General features: G+C 38.0%; 1 protein-coding gene across 2 annotated transcripts in view; it reads right to left on the bottom strand.

Annotated features, from left to right (window-relative positions):
- Positions 1-505: 505 nt before the first annotated feature.
- cnbd1 (cyclic nucleotide binding domain containing 1) overlaps positions 506-21,737 on the bottom strand; it is a 163,500-nt gene continuing 142,268 nt past the window's right edge. For both annotated transcript variants that reach the window (XM_069921988.1, XM_069921987.1), the window contains exons 11-13: positions 21,172-21,239; positions 19,884-19,943; positions 506-771 (exon numbers count right to left, since the gene is read on the bottom strand). In XM_069921988.1, the coding sequence (XP_069778089.1) occupies positions 655-771; positions 19,884-19,943; positions 21,172-21,239 (245 nt within the window). In that variant the 3' untranslated portion in view covers positions 506-654. The remainder of the gene's footprint in view (positions 772-19,883; positions 19,944-21,171; positions 21,240-21,737) is intronic.

Here is a 21,737-nt window from a genome sequence, read left to right on the forward strand (position 1 = left end):
AGTTTCTCCCTGTTTCTGGTCCCCTGCACCGATGTGCTGCTACCCCGGAGTGTGTAACCCTTTGAGGCTGCTGCCAGAGCAGGCACCACCATCTTGAACACAAACCATACAGTTGTAGAATTTTAAATATAAACACCTTAAAGTCCTTTAAAAGGCTATTTAAAGCTTGTACATAGCAGTCAGCATAAAGTTAAAGCAGTTGGACCATGTGGGTTCTGTCTCCTCAACCAGCTCATCCCGGGTCCGCACCAGCAGTAGCCCTACCGTTACAGTAAACATTCTAAATAAAAAAAATATAATTCAAATGAAGAAACATAGGTTTAATTAACATATCTTTAAAGACATGCCTTTCATTGATGGTTTATTTGTCCATGGAAAAAAAAATTAGTTTCTCTTCTTAGGATGCAAAATAAAAGACGAAATGGAAGATATTTTTGAGAAGTCACATCATGTGATTGTTTTTACACCATTTGTGGCCCCCAGTAGGCCATGGCAAAGGAAACGATTAGAATGATAATTACCTTTATTTTTCACAGAAAGAAGAATGATTTTTGCTGATGAGAAGGGAAGAGGAAACACAAATGCTGGATTCCAGATAATTAGTGAAAATAAGATCCACCCTGTTGTTCTGATCTTCATAATCTAGATACACAATTAAAGTCCAGGTAAGAGATTTGCCTTTGAGTGTACGTCTCTATTCTGGATACGGCTCCATTTTCCAGTGCCGGGTTTTATTCCTCTGTACAAAATTGTTTCCATTATCACTTTTTTCTATTGGAAAAGATAGAAAAAGTAATCAAAACACTCATTCTATGTAACTGTTTTCCAGTAACAACACATTATTTTTTTCTCGTGCACGTATGACTTGGATTTTTATCATTCTAAACTGCAATAAATAAATATGAAACACAGTATTTATTTCTCACACAGATTGAGCGCATCTCTGTTAGATCCATTCTTTAATGACATAGCCATTTCCCCTCAAGGGGCAGTGCGTTGTGAGCAAGTTTTACGCTGCAATCCATTTGATGAAAGTACTAAATAGCATTGTTAGAAATTAAGTCCTAGAATCTACATAAGTGTAGCAATGAAGAATTGGTAAATAAAATTTATCAGTATGGTTTGTGACCTTGAAGGTACTTGGTGGTAATCATATTCTTGAGTGCCTACTGCACTTGTCTTTCTGGGCTTTAGAATTCATGGATTTGAAAAATACTATCTAAGAAGTCCTGATGAGGTGCTGCAGATCTTCTTGGGAATTGTGATCACTGCAGTTATTCTATATAGATGTGGAGTCAAGTGAAAGCTTATCTATTTATCAGTTGATTACCTTTCCTGTATTGTTTGCCGTATATTTCTGGGGCTCTTCATTACAGTGTCCAATTTATTTTAGGGAATATTATATATTGGGCAATTGCAAACCATCAGCTGATTTAGATAATACCCTCTTTTCCCATAAGTGGTAGAAACACTGTAATCAAAGTACCTTAGATGATTTATCTTGGGTGGACTCAAGATGACCATTGATTCACTGCTTTGAAACATAACAGAATAATACATTTCAAGATTTAGCCCTTCCAATAATTTATCAGAGATCTTGACCTCAATACAGCAATGAATCTGAATTTTCCCTTCAAATGAAATGATTGTCTATGAAGCTCTGAATCTCTAAAATGAACTATAAGACTTAATTTCCAAATTAAAGAGCTTTCTAACCATCATTCATTGCTAGCACTTTAATCACCAGTCTTACACCAGAGACATGATCACATAGGAAAAGCAGAAACAAATATTGTATTGAGAGGTGTTGTCTTTCAGATGGGACATTAAACCAAGCTCTGCATTCTCATTTTGGTGAATGCACATAAATGGTCCCATGGCACTATTTCAAATAAAAAATAATTTTCTGCACTTCTTGGTTGGCTTTTATGACTCAGCCAATATCACTAATACAAAAATATAGTCATTATCTCATAACTGGTTATAGTATCTGGCTTGTTGCTAACTGGATGCTGCATACAACAATTTACTAGAATTCTAAAATACTTTATTGACTCTAATTAATGAACTGCTTTGGAACATCCCCTGGTCATCAGGTGAGTCACTAAGGAAATACAAGCACTTTCAGTCCTTCAGTCAATCCAATTCATTGGAAAGGCATTTGAACTTAGCTTTGTTATTTAATAATAGATGTTTATGATTTTGAATGTTGGTAAATGCAACCAAAGTGCAGTTTAAGAGCTGTAATTATTTTTAGCATGACTGTATTTACATATTTTACAAAGATATCATATGAAATATCTAGCACTTAAACCGAAGGCTTTATTTCCTCAAGTAAAGATAAATCAACATATCCAACTTAATATTAACTTTAATTTCAGCACACAAGTCGTTATGGTATCAGAAATTCTTCGGCCAGCCAATGGTGTAAGATTCTGTCCAAGCTGTTTACATCATGTTGCCCCTGTTCCTATTTAGGCTGCACCCTGAATCCAAAGGAATAGATGCGATGTAGTTCCCAATTTAATCAAGAGCTGTTTGCTAATGCTTGGCTTTCCCAAAATGATTAATGACTAACAGCACATACAAGAATCAATAAAATCACAAAGCTGGAGAAAAAAACCCACAATACTCAGTCACTGGAAAATTAAACTTTTAATGAGTTATGTCAAAAGATCCTCTTGAGGCAGGAATTGTAGTTCCAATTAAAATCCACCAATGAGTCACATATCTTCCAATTTTATAATAGCATAGGAAGCCATCATTCAGCCCATTGGATACATGGCGGATTCCAGTGGAGCAATCCCATCCACCCCATTTGTCTCTCTAAACTTCCCAAACATTCCCATCAACTTTCTTTTTTTTTGTCTATATATAAGGGGTAACTTATGATGGACAATTAAAATAACATATCTATTGCAATGCAGAGGGAAACTGGAGGGAAGTTATGCTGACATAGACAGGACAATGGGTTCTAAAGCAAATATTCCCAAGATTTTGTACTTTTTTAACAAGTTTCCATTATCAAATTGAGCCTTTATGAGCCAACATCCAAGGAGAAATGAATGTGAATTTGTTTTCTACGAAAATACTAAATTATATCAAGAATAGCCTGGTAGTAAATGTAAATGACATTACAGTCAAAAGGTCTAATCATTTATTTTGTGATCAGTTCTCAATGGTAAGCTGCTTCCTGGTTGCCAAAGAACAGTGTAAATACAAAAACGCCTGCTTTCCATCACTATCCAATATCCAACCCACGATAGCCTTTTCCTCAAATCAAAGGTCTACCATGTCCCTTTGCAAAGTATAAATAGGCAGTAACAAATGATTCAAATAAAAGTAATTTATCATCATCTAGAACTATAAGTATAATGGTAATTGAAAGCATAAAAAGAATTACAAATGTTGAAAATTTGAAATGAAAACAACATTTATAGTAACTTTAACAGTTCTGTGACTGTAACATACATTGCACTGGAAAAGCAAAATTAACATTAATACCTGGAATTAATTCTGTTAAGAAGAATCCTGTCTGAATTATGCTTTTTATTTTACTCCAAACTTTATATTTAAAGTCTATAACAGGGTAAATATATGGCCGTTGTCCATCTTCTTCATGATTCCAAAATCTCAAAGTGCACCTTGTTGGAGTTCTCTCATTTGAGAACTTGCAGAATTGGCAATTATTTCAATCTAATTTGCTGGGGAGTTAGGGAAGAGATTTGAATTTATGGATACTTAATTCTCATTTGATAAGTTTACAATGTAGAAAAATATTTGGTGGAGAAAATTAAAGATAAAATTATTAAAATTGTTATTTATGTATTTGAAATAGTGCATTACAGAAAACCCATTAGTTCCTAGTGCTAGCATTCCACAATAATGGAGTGCCATGCTATGTTTTTAATAACTTAATTATACAAGTATTAGACAGTTTTTCAGGTTTTTGTTAGGCCATGCCCCCGTCTCCCTCTCTTGCCCGTCCCTTTGTCGGCTTTTCTCCAGCTCTCCATCTCCTTCCCTCTCAATTCAGAGAACTATCCCCTCCCCTAACACTTCTCAGCTTTTTTCTCTTGTGTCCTCCCATCCATATCCACCTATGGCCTCTTGCCTTTGGGAAGGTAAGAATGTGAGAGGGAGTCATGCAGGGGTGGTGCCTGTGAAAGGCAGAGAGGATGAGAGGGGAAGATGTGTCTGGTGGTGAGATCATGTAGGAAGTAGCGGAAATGGCGAAGGTGTGGAAGTGCATGGAGTTAGAACTCAGCATTTCGGTCATTTCCATTTAAGTTAATGACTAAAAAAACTAGAATGAAATTTTTAAGATTAAATGTATTTGTCTTCATGCACAATTACCAAATCTGTGACCCCAGTTTATTAGTGCGCCATTTCATTAAAATGATCATGCAAAATATACCTTTCTACAGCAAAATATGAACCTATGGAATTTATTATTGTCATTTAAAGTGTATATAACATTACTTCAGCATGTCGATTGGCAAAATGCCAGTACATGAGGAGAGAAACCATTTTTCTAATATTTTATTTTTGATTTTTTTCAAAAATAAACATTTTTCTCTTTCTTTGGCTTGGCTTCGCGGATGAAGATTTAAGGAGGGGTAATGTCCACGTCAGCTACAGGCTTGTTTGTGGCTGACAAGTCCGATGCGGGACAGGCAGACACGGTTGCAGCGGTTGCAGGGGAAAATTGGTTGGTTGCGGTTGGGTGTTGGGTTTTTCCTCCTTTGCCTTTTGTCAGTGAGGTGGGCTCTGCGGTCTTCTTCAAAGGAGGTTGCTGCCCGCCGAACTGTGAGGCGCCAAGATGCATGGTTTGAGGCGATATCAGCTCACTGGCGGTGGTCAATATGGCAGGCACCAAGAGATTTCTTTAGGCAGTCCTTGTACCTCTTCTTTGGTGCACCTCTGTCTCGGTGGCCAGTGGAGAGCTCGCCATATAACACGATCTTGGGAAGGCGATGGTCCTCCATTCTGGAGATGTGACCTACCCAGCGCAGTTGGATCTTCAGCAGCGTGGATTCGATGCTGTCGGCCTCTGCAATCTCGAGTACTTCGATGTTGGTGATGAAGTCGCTCCAATGAATGTTGAGGATGGAGTGGAGACAACGCTGGTGGGCGTTCTAGGAGCCGTAGGTGATGCCGGTAGAGGGTTCATGATTTGGAGCCGAACAGGAGTGTGGGTATGACAACGGCTCTGTATACGCTAATCTTTGTGAGGTTTTTCAGTTGGTTGTTTTTCCAGACTCTTTTGTGTAGTCTTCCAAAGGTGCTATTTGCCTTGGCGAGTCTGTTGTCTATCTCGTTGTCGATCCTTGCATCCGATGAAATGGTGCAGCCGAGATAGGTAAACTGGCTGACCGTTTTGAGTTTTGTGTGCCCAATGGAGATGTGGGGGGGGCTGGTAGTCATGGTGGGGAGCTGGCTGATGGAGGACCTCAGTTTTCTTCAGGCTGACTTCCAGGCCAAACATTTTGGCATTTTCCGCAAAACAGGACATCAAGCGCTGAAGAGCTGGCTCTGAATGGGCAACTAAAGCAGCATCGTCTGCAAAGAGTAGTTCACGGACAAATTGCTCTTGTGTCTTGGTGTGAGCTTGTTGCAAGCGCCTCAGATTGAAGAGACTGCCACCCGCGCGGTACTGGATGTAAACAGCGTCTTCATTGTTGAGGTCTTTCATGGCTTGTTTCAGCATCATGCTGAAGAAGATTGAAAAGAGGGTTGGTGCGAGAACGCAGCCTTGCTTCACGCCATTGTTAATGGAGAAGGGTTCAGAGAGCTCATTGCTGTATCTGACCCGACCTTGTTGGTTTTCGTGCAGTTGGATAACCATGTTGAGGAACTTTGGGGGGCAGCCGAGGTGCTCTAGTATTTGCCAAAGCCCTTTCCTGCTCACGGTGTCAAAGGCTTTGGTGAGGTCAACAAAGGTGATGTAGAGTCCTTTGTTTTGTTCTCTGCACTTTTCTTGGAGCTGTCTGAGGGCAAAGACCATGTCAGTAGTTCCTCTGTTTGCGTTAAAGCCGCACTGTGATTCTGGGAGAACATTTTCGGTGACACTAGGTATTATTCTATTTAGGAGAATCCTAGCAAAGATTTTGCCTGCAATGGAGAGCAGCATGATTCCCCTGCAGTTTGAGCAGTCTGATTTCTCGCCTTTGTTTTTGTACAGGGTGATAATGATGGCATCACGAAGGTCCTGAGGCAGCTTTCCTTGGTCCCAGCAGAGCTTGAAAAACTCATGCAGTTTGGCATGCAGAGTTTTGCCACCAGCCTTCCAGACCTCTGGGGGGATTCCATCCATACCTGCTGCTTTGCCACTTTTCAGTTGTTCAATTGCCTTATATGTCTCTTCCCGGGTGAGGACCTCATCCAGCTTAGCCTTAAGGGCTGTTGAGGGAGCTGGAGCAGGGCGGATTCTTGGACTGAGCGGTTGGCACTGAAAAGAGATTGGAAGTGTTCTGACCATCGGTTGAGGATGCAGATCTTGTCGCTGAGGAGGACTTTGTCGTCTGAGCTGCGCAGCGGGCTTTGGACTTGGGGTGAGGGGCCGTACATAGCCTTTAGAGGCTCGTAAAAACCCCTGAATTCACCAATGTCCACGCTGAGCTGGGTTCGTTTGGCGAGGCTAGTCCACACTTATTTTGGATCTCCCGGAGTTTGCGCTGAAGATGGCTGCATGCGCGACGGAAGGCTCATTTCTTCTCTGGCCAGGACGGCTTTGCAAGGTGAGCCTGGTGGGCAGCTCGCTTCTTTGCCAGCGGCTCCTGGATTACCTGGTTGTTTTCATCGAACCAGTCCTTGTTTTTCCTGGAGGAGAAGCCCAGTACCTCTTCAGTGGATTGCAGTATGGCAGTCTTCAGCTGATCCCAGAGGGTTTCAGAGGACGAGTCCATCAGGCGGACTGCATCCTCGAGCTTTGCTTGGAGGTTTGCCTGGAAGTTTCTTCTCATTTCGTCTGACTGCAAGTTTCCAACATTGAACCTCTTACTGGGGGCTTTACTGTTCCTGGACTTTGGCTTGAAGTGAAGGTTGAGCTTGCAGCGAACAAGCCGGTGGTCAGTGTGGCATTCCGCGCTGGGCATGACCCTGGTGTGGAGCACATCTCATTTGTCTCTTTCTCGCACCAGGACGTAGTCCAGGAGGTGCCAGTGTTTGGATCGGGGATGCATCCAGGTAGTCTTCAGGCTGTCCCTCTGCTGAAAAAGGGTGTTTGTAATGATAAGCCGCTGTTCTGCGCAGAGCTCCAACAGGAGGCGCCCGTTGTCGTTGCACTTGCTGACACCTTGCTTGCCCAGGATTCCTGGCCAGGTTTCTGAGTGTTTGCCGACGCGAGCGTTGAAGTCGCCAAGGATGACAACCTTGTCGGCTGTAGGGGTGCGTTGAATGAGGTTGCGCAGATCAGTGTAGAACTTGTCCTTTTCTGCTGGTTCCGCCTGGAGGGTTGGAGCATAGACACTGATGAGGGTGATGCGACGCTTGAAGGGGGAGTCGCATGGACATGATCCGGTCCAAGTGGCCTGTCGGGAGGTTTTCGAGTTTGGAGGCAATGGAGTTCTTGACCATGAAGTCTACACCAGATAGGCCTCGTTCATCCTTAGGCTTGCCAGACCAGTAGAGTGTGTAGCCCGCGCCGCGTTCTTGGAGGCTGCCTACATCTGCAAGGCAGACTTCACTGAGAGCAGCTATGTCGATGTCAAGTCTGAGGAGTTCATGTGCGATGAGGGCAGACCGACGTTCAGGTCGGTGGCTGTCAGCCTTGTCTAGCATGGTTCTGATGTTCCAGCATGCTAGCTTGAGTTTGTGAGCATCTTTTGAGGGGGAGGACATGGAGGGGGAGGACGTGGACATGTCCTCGGGCCTGCGCAAAGGAGCTTTTAGGTGGAGTGCAGTGTGCTCAGTACTGGCCCCACCCTTTACACCCATGGTTCGTGTGCCATGGCCGAGCAAACTGGGACGTGGCAGCGAGGTCCTTGGGTCATAGGTTTTACATCGGAGTGGCCTTCTCCTATGCAGGTTTCTTACTCGGGCTGGAGGGGCCTGCCTCCCCTCCTAGGTCGGACCATACCTGGTTGCAATCCAACCTGTTGGCCTCCGCCTGCTTCTCGGGGCCTCCGCCTGCTTCACTCTGCCGAGGCTGGGGCCACCACCTCCCCCTCGCTTCTGCCCAGACTGGGGCCTCCGCCTGCCTCACTCTACCGAGGCCGGGGCCGCCGTCTCCCCCTCACTTTTGCCCGGATCGGGGTCGCCGCCGCCTTCCCTCTGCCCGGACCGGGCAGAATTTATTCACTTCTTACTGTTTCTGAACAAGGTTGCAGCACAGGACACAGCAGCACGGTTAGTGGCATGGCAATAGCGTGACATTATTATAGCACCAGCAAGAGAGGCTCCTCATGTAACAATAAACATAGTAACATTTTAAATATACAATTTATTAAAACTTTTCTTATAAACACAACAAAAACAAAACAGTCCCTCCCTCCCTCCCCTCCATACATACAGATCCGTTCACCGTCAGAGCTTACATAGATTTTAAATATATAAGAGTACAATTGGGGAAACTACATTTTTGTATATATAATAATTACTTTTATAACTTTTTTTTCCTTTTTATTACTGTGTCTGTGCCCCTATGTGATCCAGGAATGGCTGCCAGATCTTTACAAAAGTGTTACATTTATTCTTTTAGTTATAAATGATTTTTTTCCATACATATACAGCTGTTCATTTCCACTATCCATCGTGCTATAAGTAGAGGGGGAGTTGGACTTTCAAGTGATGATGATACATTCTTTCGCTACCGCCAGTGCTATTTTTATAAATGAGATTTGATATTTGGTCAATTTGTTGCTTATTTCCGTAAAATTATCTAACTCAGGGACACCCATGAAGGTCACTGCTGTTATCCTGGGTAATTTTCTGTGATTTCTTGCCAAAGTTGCCACTCATTCACACACGTCCATGTGCATGTAGAAAAGCTCCTGTTTCAGTCCCACATCTGACCCACATATCTGAAATTTTGGCTTTTGATCTGTGTAGCTTTTGTGGGGTAAGATATAATTGGTGCAAAATAATTATACTGTACCAGTCCATATCTTGCACTTATAATTGATGTCATGCTGTCCTTGCACCAATCTGACCAGTTTCTTTCTGAAATCACACCCAAGTCTGACTCCTATCTTTCCCTTGACCTCTGCAACCGTAGTCTTGCACTTTAGCTCTGGGGAGCATAATACATTTATGTTATAAATTTGGGTGTATTCCTCATCCAGACTGTTTGTTCTGTTTCACTAATTTCAGGTGGGGTCAACGTTGGTCCCAATCTTTCTCTTAAGAATGATCTAAGGTGGAGAAAACAGAAGGAGGTCCCATTGGCCACTCCATATTTGTGTTTTAATTGTTAAAAGGACATAAGGGTTCCTTTCATGTAACAGTCCTTAATATATCTTATATCTTTGTCATTCCATGAATTTAATATTCTATTGCTTTTGATCATAGGGAATAACACTTTTTTACACAATGGTGCTTTTATTGATACCTCTAGTATTTTTCGTATGTGTTCATTAATTTCTTGCCATATTATAATCATATGTATTAAAATGAGGTTATCCATCTTTTTCTTTAGTAATTTTACACTCCATTTATGGATAAAATCCTTTGCTTCTCTCTCCTCCACTGAGTACATTCTCATTTGAATCCAAGATGGGCGGTTGTCTTCAGTAAAGAAAGCTGTGAGAAATGTAGCTTGTGCAGCTAGGTAATATTTTTTTGAAGTCCTCCCAGCCTGTAGACCCATGTCAGTTTTTCCAATGCAATTCTTGGTACCTTATTTTTCCATAGGAACTCTATAATATGGCTGTTTAGTAGCTTAAAAAAGTTTTTAGGTAATGGAATAGGCAGTGATTGAAAAAGGTATTGCAGTCTTGGTATCACTTTCTTTTTGATGCAGTTAACCCTTCCTACCAAAGTAATCAGTAGGTCTCTCCAGTTCTCTTGGTCTCTTTCTATCTTCACAAGAAGAGGAAGATAATTTAGTTTTACAAATTTGCAAGTTCTTGTCAGTTGCTATTCCAAGATATTTTATTCCATCTGTCTTCCATTTAAATTTACTTCGTTTTTGCTATCTTTCATATTCAAAATTTGTTAATGGCATTATCTCACTTATCCATATTTATTTTGTAGCCTGATATTTTTCCATATTTTCCTAGTGTTCCTTGTAATTTTTCCAAAGATTTAACCAGCTCTGATAGGCGAATAGACTGATTATGTGTTCTTCTTGTCTGACTTTGAATCCCTTTATATCTAGATCTCTTCTTATTATCTCCATCAGCGGTTCAATCGCTAAAATAAAAAAAGTGCTGGGGACAGGGGCTCTCTGTCTGTTCGATCTGCTCAAGGAGAACACTGCTGACATCTGATTATTTGTTATTATTTTAACTTGTGGTTTATGGTATAAATTTTTTTATCAATTTATAAATGTTCTGCCTATACCAAATTTTTCCAGTGTTTTAAATAAAAAGGTTCGAATGCTTTTTCCACATCTAGGGAGACTGTAATACTTGGATTTTGTTCAGATTTTTCCATGTGTATTACATTAAATAATCTTCCTAGACTATTTGAGGAATGCCCTCCTTTAACAAATCCTGCTTGATCCATATTTATCAGTTTTGGCAAGTATTGTCCTAACCTATTAACCAATGCTTTCACTAGTATCTTATAATCAGCATTTAACAGGGATATTGGTTGGTATGACAAAGATTTTAGTGGGTCCCTATTTATTTTTGCTAACACTATAATAATCGCAGATGAGAATGATTCCAGGAGGGTCTGTATTTCCACTGCTTGGTCCAGGTCATCCATTAGCAAGAGTATTAATAGTTCTTTGAATTGTCTATAAATCTCAAATGGAAATCCATCCTTCCCTGGTGATTTATTAGCCTGTAGGATGTCCAGGGCCTTTTCAATTTCTTCCCTTGTGAAGGAAGTATCTCATTCTATCCTTTCTATCTCTTCTAGTTTTGGAAGTTGGACCTTTAACAAAAATTCTTCCCTAATATTGACTGGGACCTCCTGACTGCAAAGGGGATAGATGGGGCTGAATTTGTTAGGTGTGGTCAAGAAAGATTTTTGACATAGTATGAGGACAGGCCAAAGAGAGGAGAGGCCATATTGGATCTGATGCTGGGTAACGAATTGGGTCAAGTGGCAGATCACTTGGTGGGGGCGCACTTTGGTAAAAGTGATAACAACTCCCTTAGCTTCAGTTAGCTATAGAAAAAGATGAACTCAGGCTAAATAGGAGAGTGGTTAACTGGGGAAGAGCTAATTATGAAAGGATTAGACAGGAACTAGGAAATTTTAATTGGAAAGAGATGTTCAAAGGGGAGAGAACAGAAGTAATGTGGAGGAAATTAAGGGACCAATTGAGCTGTTCCACTAGGACAAGGAAAAATTGTTAGGAAAAGGGAACCATGGATGATGAAACAGGTAAGGCAACTTGTAGAGAGGAAAAAGCAAGCCTATGTTAGAAATAGGAAGCAGGGAACAGATAGGACTCATGAGAAATATATAGAAGCCAGGAGGGAACTTAAGAAGGAAATTAGGAGAGCTCGAAGGTGGCATGAAAAGGCCTTGGCAGGTAGGATTAAGGATAACCCAAGGTGTTCTATGTGTATGTAAAACATAGAAAGATGATGAAAGTGAAGTTAGGGCCAATAAAAAGGCAACAGAGGAGATAGGGGAGGTCTTGAATGAATACTTTGTGTCAGTATTTACAAGAGAAAGGGACCTTAATCAGAATGAAGTCGAAATGGAGCAGGACTATGTGCTAGACAATGTGGTGATTATGGAAGAGGAAGTGTTAGATCTTATAAATAACATCAAGATTGATAAGTCCCCAGGATAAGATGAGATATACCCTAGGTTGCTGTGGGAGGTAAGAGAAGAAATTGTGGAGCATTAGCTATGGTCCTTGAATCCTCTTTGACTATGGGGGAGGAGCCAGAGGATTGGAAAATGGCAAATGGAGTCCCTTTGTTTAAAAAAGGTAATAAGGAGAATTATAGACTGGTGAGTTTCACGTCCGTGGTGTGTAAGCTATTGGGAAGTATTCTTAAGGATAGAATCTAGCAGAATTTGGAAAGGTATAAGTTACTCAAGAATAGTCAGCATGGTTTTGTAAAGGGAAGGTCATTCCTCATGAGGAAGTAACAAAAGAAATTGATGAAGGGAGGGCAGTAGATGTGGTCTATATGGATTTCAGAAAGGTATTTGATAAGGTCCCCCATGAGAGACTCAACCGGAAGGTCAAGAGGCATGGGATCAGAGGAACCTTGGTTGTCTGGATAAAAAAATGGCTTTCAGGAAGAAGACAGAGAGTAATAGTGGAAGGGAGGTCCTCTACATGGAGAGCAGTGACTAGTGGAGTGCCACGGAGATCAGTTTTCGGTCCATTTCTCTTTGTGATTTTTATAAATGATCTGGATGATGATACAGAAGGTTGGGTGAGTAGATTTGCGGATGACAAGAAGATTGGAGGATGAAGCTGAAGGTTGTCAGAGGTTTCAAGAGGACATAGACAGGATGAGTGTTGGGCAGAAAAATTGTAAATGGAATTCAGTCAGGACAAGTGTGAGGTGATGCATTTTGGCAGAACAAATCAAAAAGCTTAATCAAGAACATGGATTGGAACGAGGGGTCATAAGTTAAGGGTTAGGGGGCAAAACCTTAGAAGTAACATGAGAGGAAGCTTCTTCACTCAGAGAGTGGTGGCTGAGTGGAATGAAGAGGTGGTTGCAGCAGGGTCAATTTTGTTAAGGTTGGATGAGTTCATGGATATGAGAGGATTGGAGGGTTATGGACAGGGAGCAGGTAGGTGGGACTAGTGGAGTTCACTTAAATCAATGCGGACTAGAGGAGCCAAGATGGCCTGTTTCCATACTGTAATTGTCATGTGGTTATATGGTTATATGGATGAACAGAGGAACCTTGGGGTTCATGTCCATACATCAAGGGAGTTGCTCAGGATGATAGGATAGTTAAAAAAAAGCCTATGGGATTCTGGGCTTCATTAATAGGGGAATTGTGTATAAGAATAGAGAAGTCATGTTGCAGCTTTATAAGTCTTTGGTGAGACCACATTTGGAGTATTGTGTCCAGTTCTGGTCGCCTCATTATAGGAAGGATGTGGAGGCTGTGGAAAGGTTGCAGAAGAGATTTGCCAGGATGTTTCTTGGATTGGAGGGCATGTCTTATGAGGCAAGGTTGGCAAAGGTGGGACATTTCTCTTTGGAGCATAGAAGGATGAGCAGAGAGTTGATCGAGGTCTACAAAATTATGTAGATAGGTTGGACAACCAATACCTGTTTCCTAGGGTGGCAATAACAACCACTGTAAAGGTTAAAACTTTGTATTTTTGATTCTTAGTTAATTTTGTGCCTATCTCTTTAAGAAGGAATATTGTTTGTAGTGTTACCATGGTGACTATGATGTAATATGTCATAATATCCACGCAGACTAAGAACTTGCATCTCATTCTTCGATGAACTATGAAGCAGATGTGAGCTCGAGATAATTTTCTTTGAATTCATCTTATTTCTTCTTGAATCTCTCTTTAAAGTTGAATATCGTTATGACTTTAAATATAGTCAAATGCTTTGTTTATTCTTTGTTATGAAAATCTTAATGCAACGTTACACAAAATATTTATTTGTTTTATCAATGAATTGTAGAAAGCTGTATAAAGCTGCATCTACAAAGTTTGGTTTATTCTGATTTGTATAATTTTGTTTAATATTGTCTAAAAATTATATTACTTTCTTTTGGCTTATATACTAGAGTATCTGTCTCTGTTTTTATAGCATTTATCATTCTTGATAACTTCCCTATTTTAATTTGCCAAGCTAAAACTTTGTGCACCCATTCACCTAACTCATGGTATTGTTGTTTAGTTTTTAACATAGCTTTTTCTGTCCTAAATGCTTGTATTGTATTATATCTTATTTTTTATTCTCCAGTAATCTGTATTCTTCTTGTAGTCCTGTTCTTTTATATTATTTTTCTAATTCTTTAATATCTTTCTCTAAACTGTACATCTGCCATATGTTCCCTCTTAAGATTCTTTGCATTGGATATAATTTGTTCCCTTCAATATATTTTAAGCATGTCACATATCAAAGAACTATTATCAATAGATGACAAATTTGTTTCACAATATATTTCTAGCCGTCTCTTTATAAATTTGCAGAAATCTGTTCTTTTAAGCAATGTAGTATTGAGATGCCATCTGTATACATTCTCATTTCCATTATTGCTATAGTTAATATTAATGGAGAATGGTCTGATAGAAACCTCGCTAAATATTCTGTTTTTATCACTCTACTCTTTAACTGGGTAGACATTAAAAATAAGTCAATCCTTGTATTCGAGTTGTGCACCCTTTAGTAAAAAGAGTAGTTTCTCTCTGTGGGATTTAATTGCCTTCATACATTGATAAGATATGGATCTTTCATATATGAAATTGTGGTTTTTGCTGCTTTTACCCTTGTTATTGTTCTTGCAATTTATCTAGAATTGGGTCCAAGCAAAAATTAAAATTTCCTCCAACCAATATATTTTGTCTTCCCTCTGCTGTTTATAAGGCTTCATCATCATAATTTGGAGCATAAATATTCATAAATGTCTATGCTTTTCCATAAATTTTACAATGTGCCATTAGATACCTTCCGGCTTAATCAATTGAAGTATCTTCTATTAATACTGCTGTATTTTTATTAATTAGAATTGTCACCCCTCTTGCCTTTGAATCAAAGGAAGACATTATTTGTCCCACCCATCGTCTTTTTAATTTATCATGTTCCAATTTTGTAAGAGGTGTTTCCTGTAAAAAGATTATATCCACTTTTAATTTCTTTAAGTATGCCAAGTCCCTCTTCCACTTCACCATCACGTTTATCCCGTTAATATTAAAACTAATAAACTTTAGTGTTTTATCCATACCATTTTTCAAACAGATATTGTATAACAATAAAATCTTTCCAATTTTTAAAATACATTTATTTTTTAAGAGGCATTTCCAACATGTACATTTCAAAACACACACACACATCTCTAGCTCTGACGGTGACATTAACAATAGTACCTGGAAGCCCATGGGAAAATCTCCTGCTGATTCTTCCAAAGAAGAAGAAACCCTCCCGTTAGTGCCATCTTTTAAAACTGCTCCTCTCCCAGCTCCATCCTCCCCCCCAAAAATTGGAGTTCCCACCTTGTTACTTTCCTTACCACTTTTTTTTGTTTCAGTACTATTAATATAAATACAGATATGGCTTTAATTTAGTCCCTTTTTGAAATGATCTCTTCAGTCCTTTCAGTTTGTGACTTTAATCTTTTCATCACTTTCTTAAAAATTCTTTCACTTCTTCTTTATTCTTGAAAATTCATCGAGTACCTTCTGAGACCATCCACCCTCAACATTGCTGAGTAAATCATTGATTACTTAAAGTATTTAGATCGCAGTTGTCTCTTTACCTCATCAAATTCCTTTCTCTGTTTGACCAAAGCAGGGCTAAACTCCTGGAAAAACATTACTTTTGCATTGTCCACCACCAATGGGCCACTATTATTTTTTGAATATTCGTATCCTGCTCCAAAGATTGCATCTCTCTCTCGGTAACTTAAAAGTCTTACCAGGACTTGTTGTGGTGGCTGTTCACCAGTTCTTCTGGGTCCAAGAGTTCGGTGAGCTCTTTCAATTTGTAGCTTTGCATTTAACTTGTCTTGTCCCAGCATTTGTGGGATCCATGTTTCAAAGAAACTCACCGCATATTTTCTCTCTATTTCTTCTCTCAGTCCAATGATTCTTATATTGTTACATCTGCTGAAATTTTCCATATGATCAATTTTGTCCATCAATCCTTTGTTTCTGTTTTTGATTTTTCTTCCAGTGCCTTTAGCCTGTCTTTTGTTTTGCCCAGTTCAGCCTCTGAATGAGTTATTCATTCTATTAAGTCTTACACAACTTTGATTTCCATTACCTTTTCCGACATTTCTCTCATTGCTAATTCCACCCTCATGAAACGAGTGCATAAAATTTCCATCTTGTTCAGGATGCAGGTTATATTTTAGGCCGACCCTCCAGCTCTACTGGGTTCAGCCAGTCCCAAGGCCCCTCCTGAGTCACTCCCTATCAGGCTTCCACTCAGTGTTCCCGGCTGAGGCTGTTGCTTCTTCAGTTTTTGATTTTGGTTGCTTTGGTCATTTGGCACTAGTTTTATCCATTTTTGACGCTAAAATTCTTGTTTTAAACTTTCTAACTATCTTTTTAATACTTTTGTTGGAGAGCTCTTTCAAAGCACAACTGCTCAACCTCACAATTTTTTTGTCTGATTCTTTGACAGATACAGACATTAAGGGTTTAGATACTTCTTTTACTGTTAAAGAGGTGATGGAAGTACTTCGATCTATGCCTGGTGGGAAGTCTCTGGAGGATGATGGTTTTATTTCTGAATTTTATAAAGAATTTCAGGATTTATTAATCCCTTTATTGATGGACGTATTGAAACAGGCAACGGAGACTGGATCTTCTCTGGATTCTTTTTCGAAAGCAATTATTACAATTATTTTTAAGAAGGATAGAGACCCACTAAAATCAGAATCTTATAGACCTATTTCTTCATTGAATGCAGATTATAAAATAGATTAGCTAAATATTTAACAGATTTGATTCATGTAGATCGCGGGTTTTATTAAAAATTGATATTCAGCAGATTATGCTGTAAAGTTGATTTCTTTAATGAATATTTCTTGGGAGCAGTCTGACCAACCAATGGTAATTTCTTTTGATGCATAAAAGGACTTTGATAGAGTGGAATGCAGTTTTTTGTTTAAAGTTTTGGAGAAGTTTAATTTTGGGCGTCTTTTTATTGGTTGGATTAAGGCTTTATATAAAAATTCTACTGTTAGTGTTGTGACAAATGGACCTTTTATGCTATCTAGATTGACCAGACAAGGCTGTCCTTTGTCACCAGCTCTATTTGCATTGGTTATTGAACCCTTGGCTCAGAAGATTAGACAAGATAGTACTATTAAGGGCATTAGGGTGAAAACGGACGAGTATAAAATAAACTTGTTTGCAGATGATGTTTTGATATATTTAGCACAACTTCTGTTGTCTTTGGGGAATCTGAATGATAGATTGGAGCAGAATGGCGAAGTGTCGGGATATAAAATTAACTGTGAAAAGAGTGAAATTATGCCTTTAGCTGAAATTGATCATTCGCTTTGTAGACAAATTGTGAAATTTAAGTGGTTCGATCAGATTAAATATTTAGGTATTATAATAGATAGTAATTATAATCATTTATATCAACTGAACTACTTACCTTTATTGTCTAAAATTAAATATGATTTGAATTGGTGGAAAGATTTACCTATAACATTAATATTGTTAATGTTAATTGTATGAAAATGAATATCTTTCCCCTGAATTCAATATCTTTTTCAATTTATTCCTTGCAAGATTCCTCAAAATTTTTTAAAAGATTTGAATGCTTTGGTGAGGAGGTTTCTGTGGAAAGGTAAAATGGTAAGGGTGTCATTACAGAAATTAACTTGGAAGTATGGGCTAGGAGGTTTGCAACTTCCTAATTTTCAGAATTATTATGAATTGGCACAGTTGAAATTTATTAATAGGATGTTTGAAGTGGATAAACCTCGGATATGGGCTAATATTGAACTATCTCAGATTGGTGAGAAAAAGATGGATCAGTTCATTTATAGATGGAAGTTAAGTAATTATAATTTGCCTGGTTGAAACATTTAATGGAATTATGGAATTAAAAAAATGAAATTATAGGTACTCACGTAAAATTTTGGCTAAAACTCCTTTGTTTCAAAATAAGCCTTTTCCTTTTACACTTAATAATCAACTTTTGAAGTTGTGGGATCAGAAAAGTATTAAATTAGTAGAAGATTGTTATGAAGCAAGATATTTTATTTCATTTCAAAGAATGAAAGAGAAATATGAAATATCTTTTAAAAGACTTTTTTCTTATTATCAAATTCAAGCCTCGTTGTTGGATAATTTTAGGTGTATGTTACGGCTACCAAGGTGGTCCAAATTTGAAATTTTACTTACTGATGATAGCAAGAAAGGATTCATATCTGAGATGTATGCTTTATTGCAGAATAAAATGTTCAAGCCGGATGTTTAAAAATCTAAATTAAAATGGGCAAAAGATTTGTCCACATCTATTTCTCAGGATGATTGGATGATTTTATATGACTAAAATGACTAGATTGGTCCATTATAACTTTCTTCATCAGTTATACTTAACTCTGGAGAAATTAAGGAAATATAAGTTTATTTCTTCTGATTTATGTTTTAGATGTCATAAGGAAGTTGGTTCTTTTTTACATTGTGAAATGGTGAAACCCTTTTGGAATGAAACTAAGGAACTTTTAGAAGCTATTTTCAAATTTAAAATTTCACTTGACCCTTTGGTATTTTTATTGAGTTATATTAAGAAATTGAGCTTGGAGTTAAAATTAAATAAATTTCAAATTACTTTTTTGAGATTAGCTTTAGCTGTGACTAGAAAACATTTGCCAATTACTTGGAAAAATGAGACTAATTTGAGTATTCAGCGATGGCATTTGGAAATGAGATCTTGTATTCCACTGGAAAATATAACATATAATTTATATAATAATTATTCTTTTTTTGTTAAAACCTGGAGCCCGTATATGAAGTATATGCTGCTAAATTTTTCCCACGCATTGATGTTGTTGCCCCAAATCATGGCAAATAACTAAATGGTGTTTTGTTATTTGATCTCATCTGCTTTCTTTCTTTCTTCTTTTTCTTTCTTTTTTGGGGTAGTTTAGAGGGGAGTTGGGAGGGTTGGCTGGGCTAGGGTAGGGGGTTGTAAGGGGTAAAAATATTATGTACTTGTTTGTATCTTTATTGTATGATTTATTATGATTAATAAATAAAATTTTCAAAAAAAAAGAGACCAAACAAGGTCTTTTTCAAATGTAGGATGGATCAAATTAATGGAATATTTCTGATGGTGATGACACGATGTTAAAGTAACCTGGTTGAGGGAAGTCAGAGAAGGAACGTTCAAACAAAGCAATGCAAGAGCTACAAAAAGCTTCAAATGTTAAGACATTTGGCCATGATGAAAAACAGTGAGAAAATGAGCCAATATTACAGTATAGATGTCCTAAGGGTTGAATTGACCAGTTCTGATACAAACAGAGAGAGTGGGTTAGCTGAAGATGCTGTATGCAATATTAAGTAATATAGATAGCAACATGCCCTCACAGAAAATGAGGTGCTATTTCTGAAGTTTATGTTAGACTCCAAGTAATGGAAGATACACAGACAGACCTGAAGGTGAGTGAGATAGAGAATTAAGGTGGCAGGCAGCAATAAGCTTGGTGTTTTACCACTATTTTCTATTTTTATGTCAGTTTTATTACTGCTGGGTAGTTAATAACATCAATGCTATAATGTTATCAGTTATAAAAGCTATCTTTTTAGAAATCAAATTGAAATACTTTGGGCTGGCTCCAGATACAATTTATTTTCCATAATGCTGCTTGCTTCCTAAAAATTTGAGGCTGTAGGCTGGTATCATTATTTTTTTTCAAAACTGCTGGACTATTTACCATGATTTTTTAATTCAAAGAGCATTTTGCTCAATGAATACTGGCCCTTAGGACAGGATCAAGGCTTTAAGGTTATTTGAAGGGATTCTTCAGTCTGAAAAATCAGAAGCTTTAAGCAGACATTATTAAGCACACCAGCAAGAAGTGAAATATCCTGATCAAATTGTAAGAAAACCTTTTGAATTAAATGCATTTACCTTATACTTTTTCCATTTTTTCTCCTTTTCCAGAAAAATAAATCTATTATTGACTTCTTCCTACATGTTTAAAAAAACTCAGTAAAACAGAGATCTTCTTGCAAGCAAATAATACAAGATTTTGAAACAGTTCAATTTCTCTCAGTTGATTTTTAAAAATATTTTGAAAAGGTTACCCCAATTTTAACAATCCATAAAATGTTGAACATATGTAAGCTAGATTCCAAATTAGAAGGGTGTGATGGTAATCTAAAATGACAATTACATGGAAAGAGAAATAGTAATTTTTTTTAGACTGCAATATCGGGAAAATCATTGAAAAAAATTAACATAATTACTGCCCGTGCAGTCATTCACACCGGGTGCTTTTTTAGACTGCAAGTACCTGAGTGCAACAGTTCCGGTGATTGGACAAGCAGTAGAGTGAATGAACAACAACAAATTTTTCCGGTATGATTTACACTGCAGGCTTCCTCCAAAAAGTTGTAGGGGTCCTGCAGGATAAATCGCAGTGTAGGAATTGACTCAAAGTTCCTGCACATTCCTTTTTAGACTGCCTGTGTGTGTAGCGGCAAAATTCCTTGATTCTGCCGTTATATGCCTGCAGTCTAAAATCCATAAGAGTTATGGAGTTATCGAAACCCTTTCCTAATCGGCAATAACAACAAAAAAATCCCTGACTGAAACAAAAAAAGAATAATTCAAGTTCTAACTTGATCATCTATACATTTTCAGGTGCAACGACTAATTTCATCTATAAAAGTTGCCAGTTCCTGTACTAAGGCTTGCATAATTTAATTTGCAATATCTTCCAATTTTAGATATTTACTATTTATCAATATATCCAGGCAATTTAAATTATCAACATTATTTGTCTTCCCCCTAGTTTTTTTTAATTGGAGATATTCAGAAATATTCTGGATATTGGCAGATGCACATGAAATCTGGAAATTTCCTTAAAATCAGGGTAAATAAATAATTAACTTTTGACTGCAGTCATTAATATTAAATCAACCTTTGTATTTTGGTAAAATAAGTCATAATTTCTTATTAATCAAACCTTAAAACATTTACATTTTAATTTATATTTTCATTAAATTTTACAATATTTCAAAACATTTGCATCTTTTCCATTTAATGGAATCATATCATCAAATTAAATATTATTTGACCTAAATATTTACCAATTAGATTTTGCTGCTACATGAAATTTTGTTTTCACCCATGAATTTAATAGAGACCTTTAATGCTTTAAATCAATTTCTTAAATTATTGCAGTTTCACTCACCAGAGTGAGGTTGCCCAAGATTGGTTCTGCCGTTTGTTGAAGGAGCATTTGATTTACAAGATCTAGCTCTGTGGGAAGCAAAAGGAATTTCATAAAAAATGTCTTTTAAAACTTGTCATAACTCCATGATGGTATATTTTGAAGTACTCATGGAAAAAGTTAAGGATTAACCAGGAAAAATATCTAAGATTGAAGGAAGATCAATTTCATTGAAATAAGACTGGACTTGTAGAGACAGAAAGCATCTATTTGCAGGTAGTTCTATATTTGCGGAGTGGGAAGCATGTACCTGTGAGAGTGAAAGCCAAGCATAATAATTACATTATATCTTGGATGTTGTGGAATGTTGAGGGTTTGATATATAGAGATAAAAGAGGATATGGTGTAGCGAGGTCACTAAGGCTACAGCTAGTTTATAGCTCTCAGTTATAGCCCTAAGATTGCAGCTCATATCTGGAGAAGAAAGACACACACACCAGTAGAGTGTATTTGACCCTGAGTATATTTAGTGGCAGCTCTGCCTTTTATAGTCAGCTCAGCCATGTCACCACCGGGGCATTGTTTGA

The sequence above is a fragment of the Narcine bancroftii genome, chromosome 2 (assembly GCF_036971445.1).
Source record: "Narcine bancroftii isolate sNarBan1 chromosome 2, sNarBan1.hap1, whole genome shotgun sequence".
In the NCBI taxonomy this organism is placed as follows: domain Eukaryota; kingdom Metazoa; phylum Chordata; class Chondrichthyes; order Torpediniformes; family Narcinidae; genus Narcine; species Narcine bancroftii.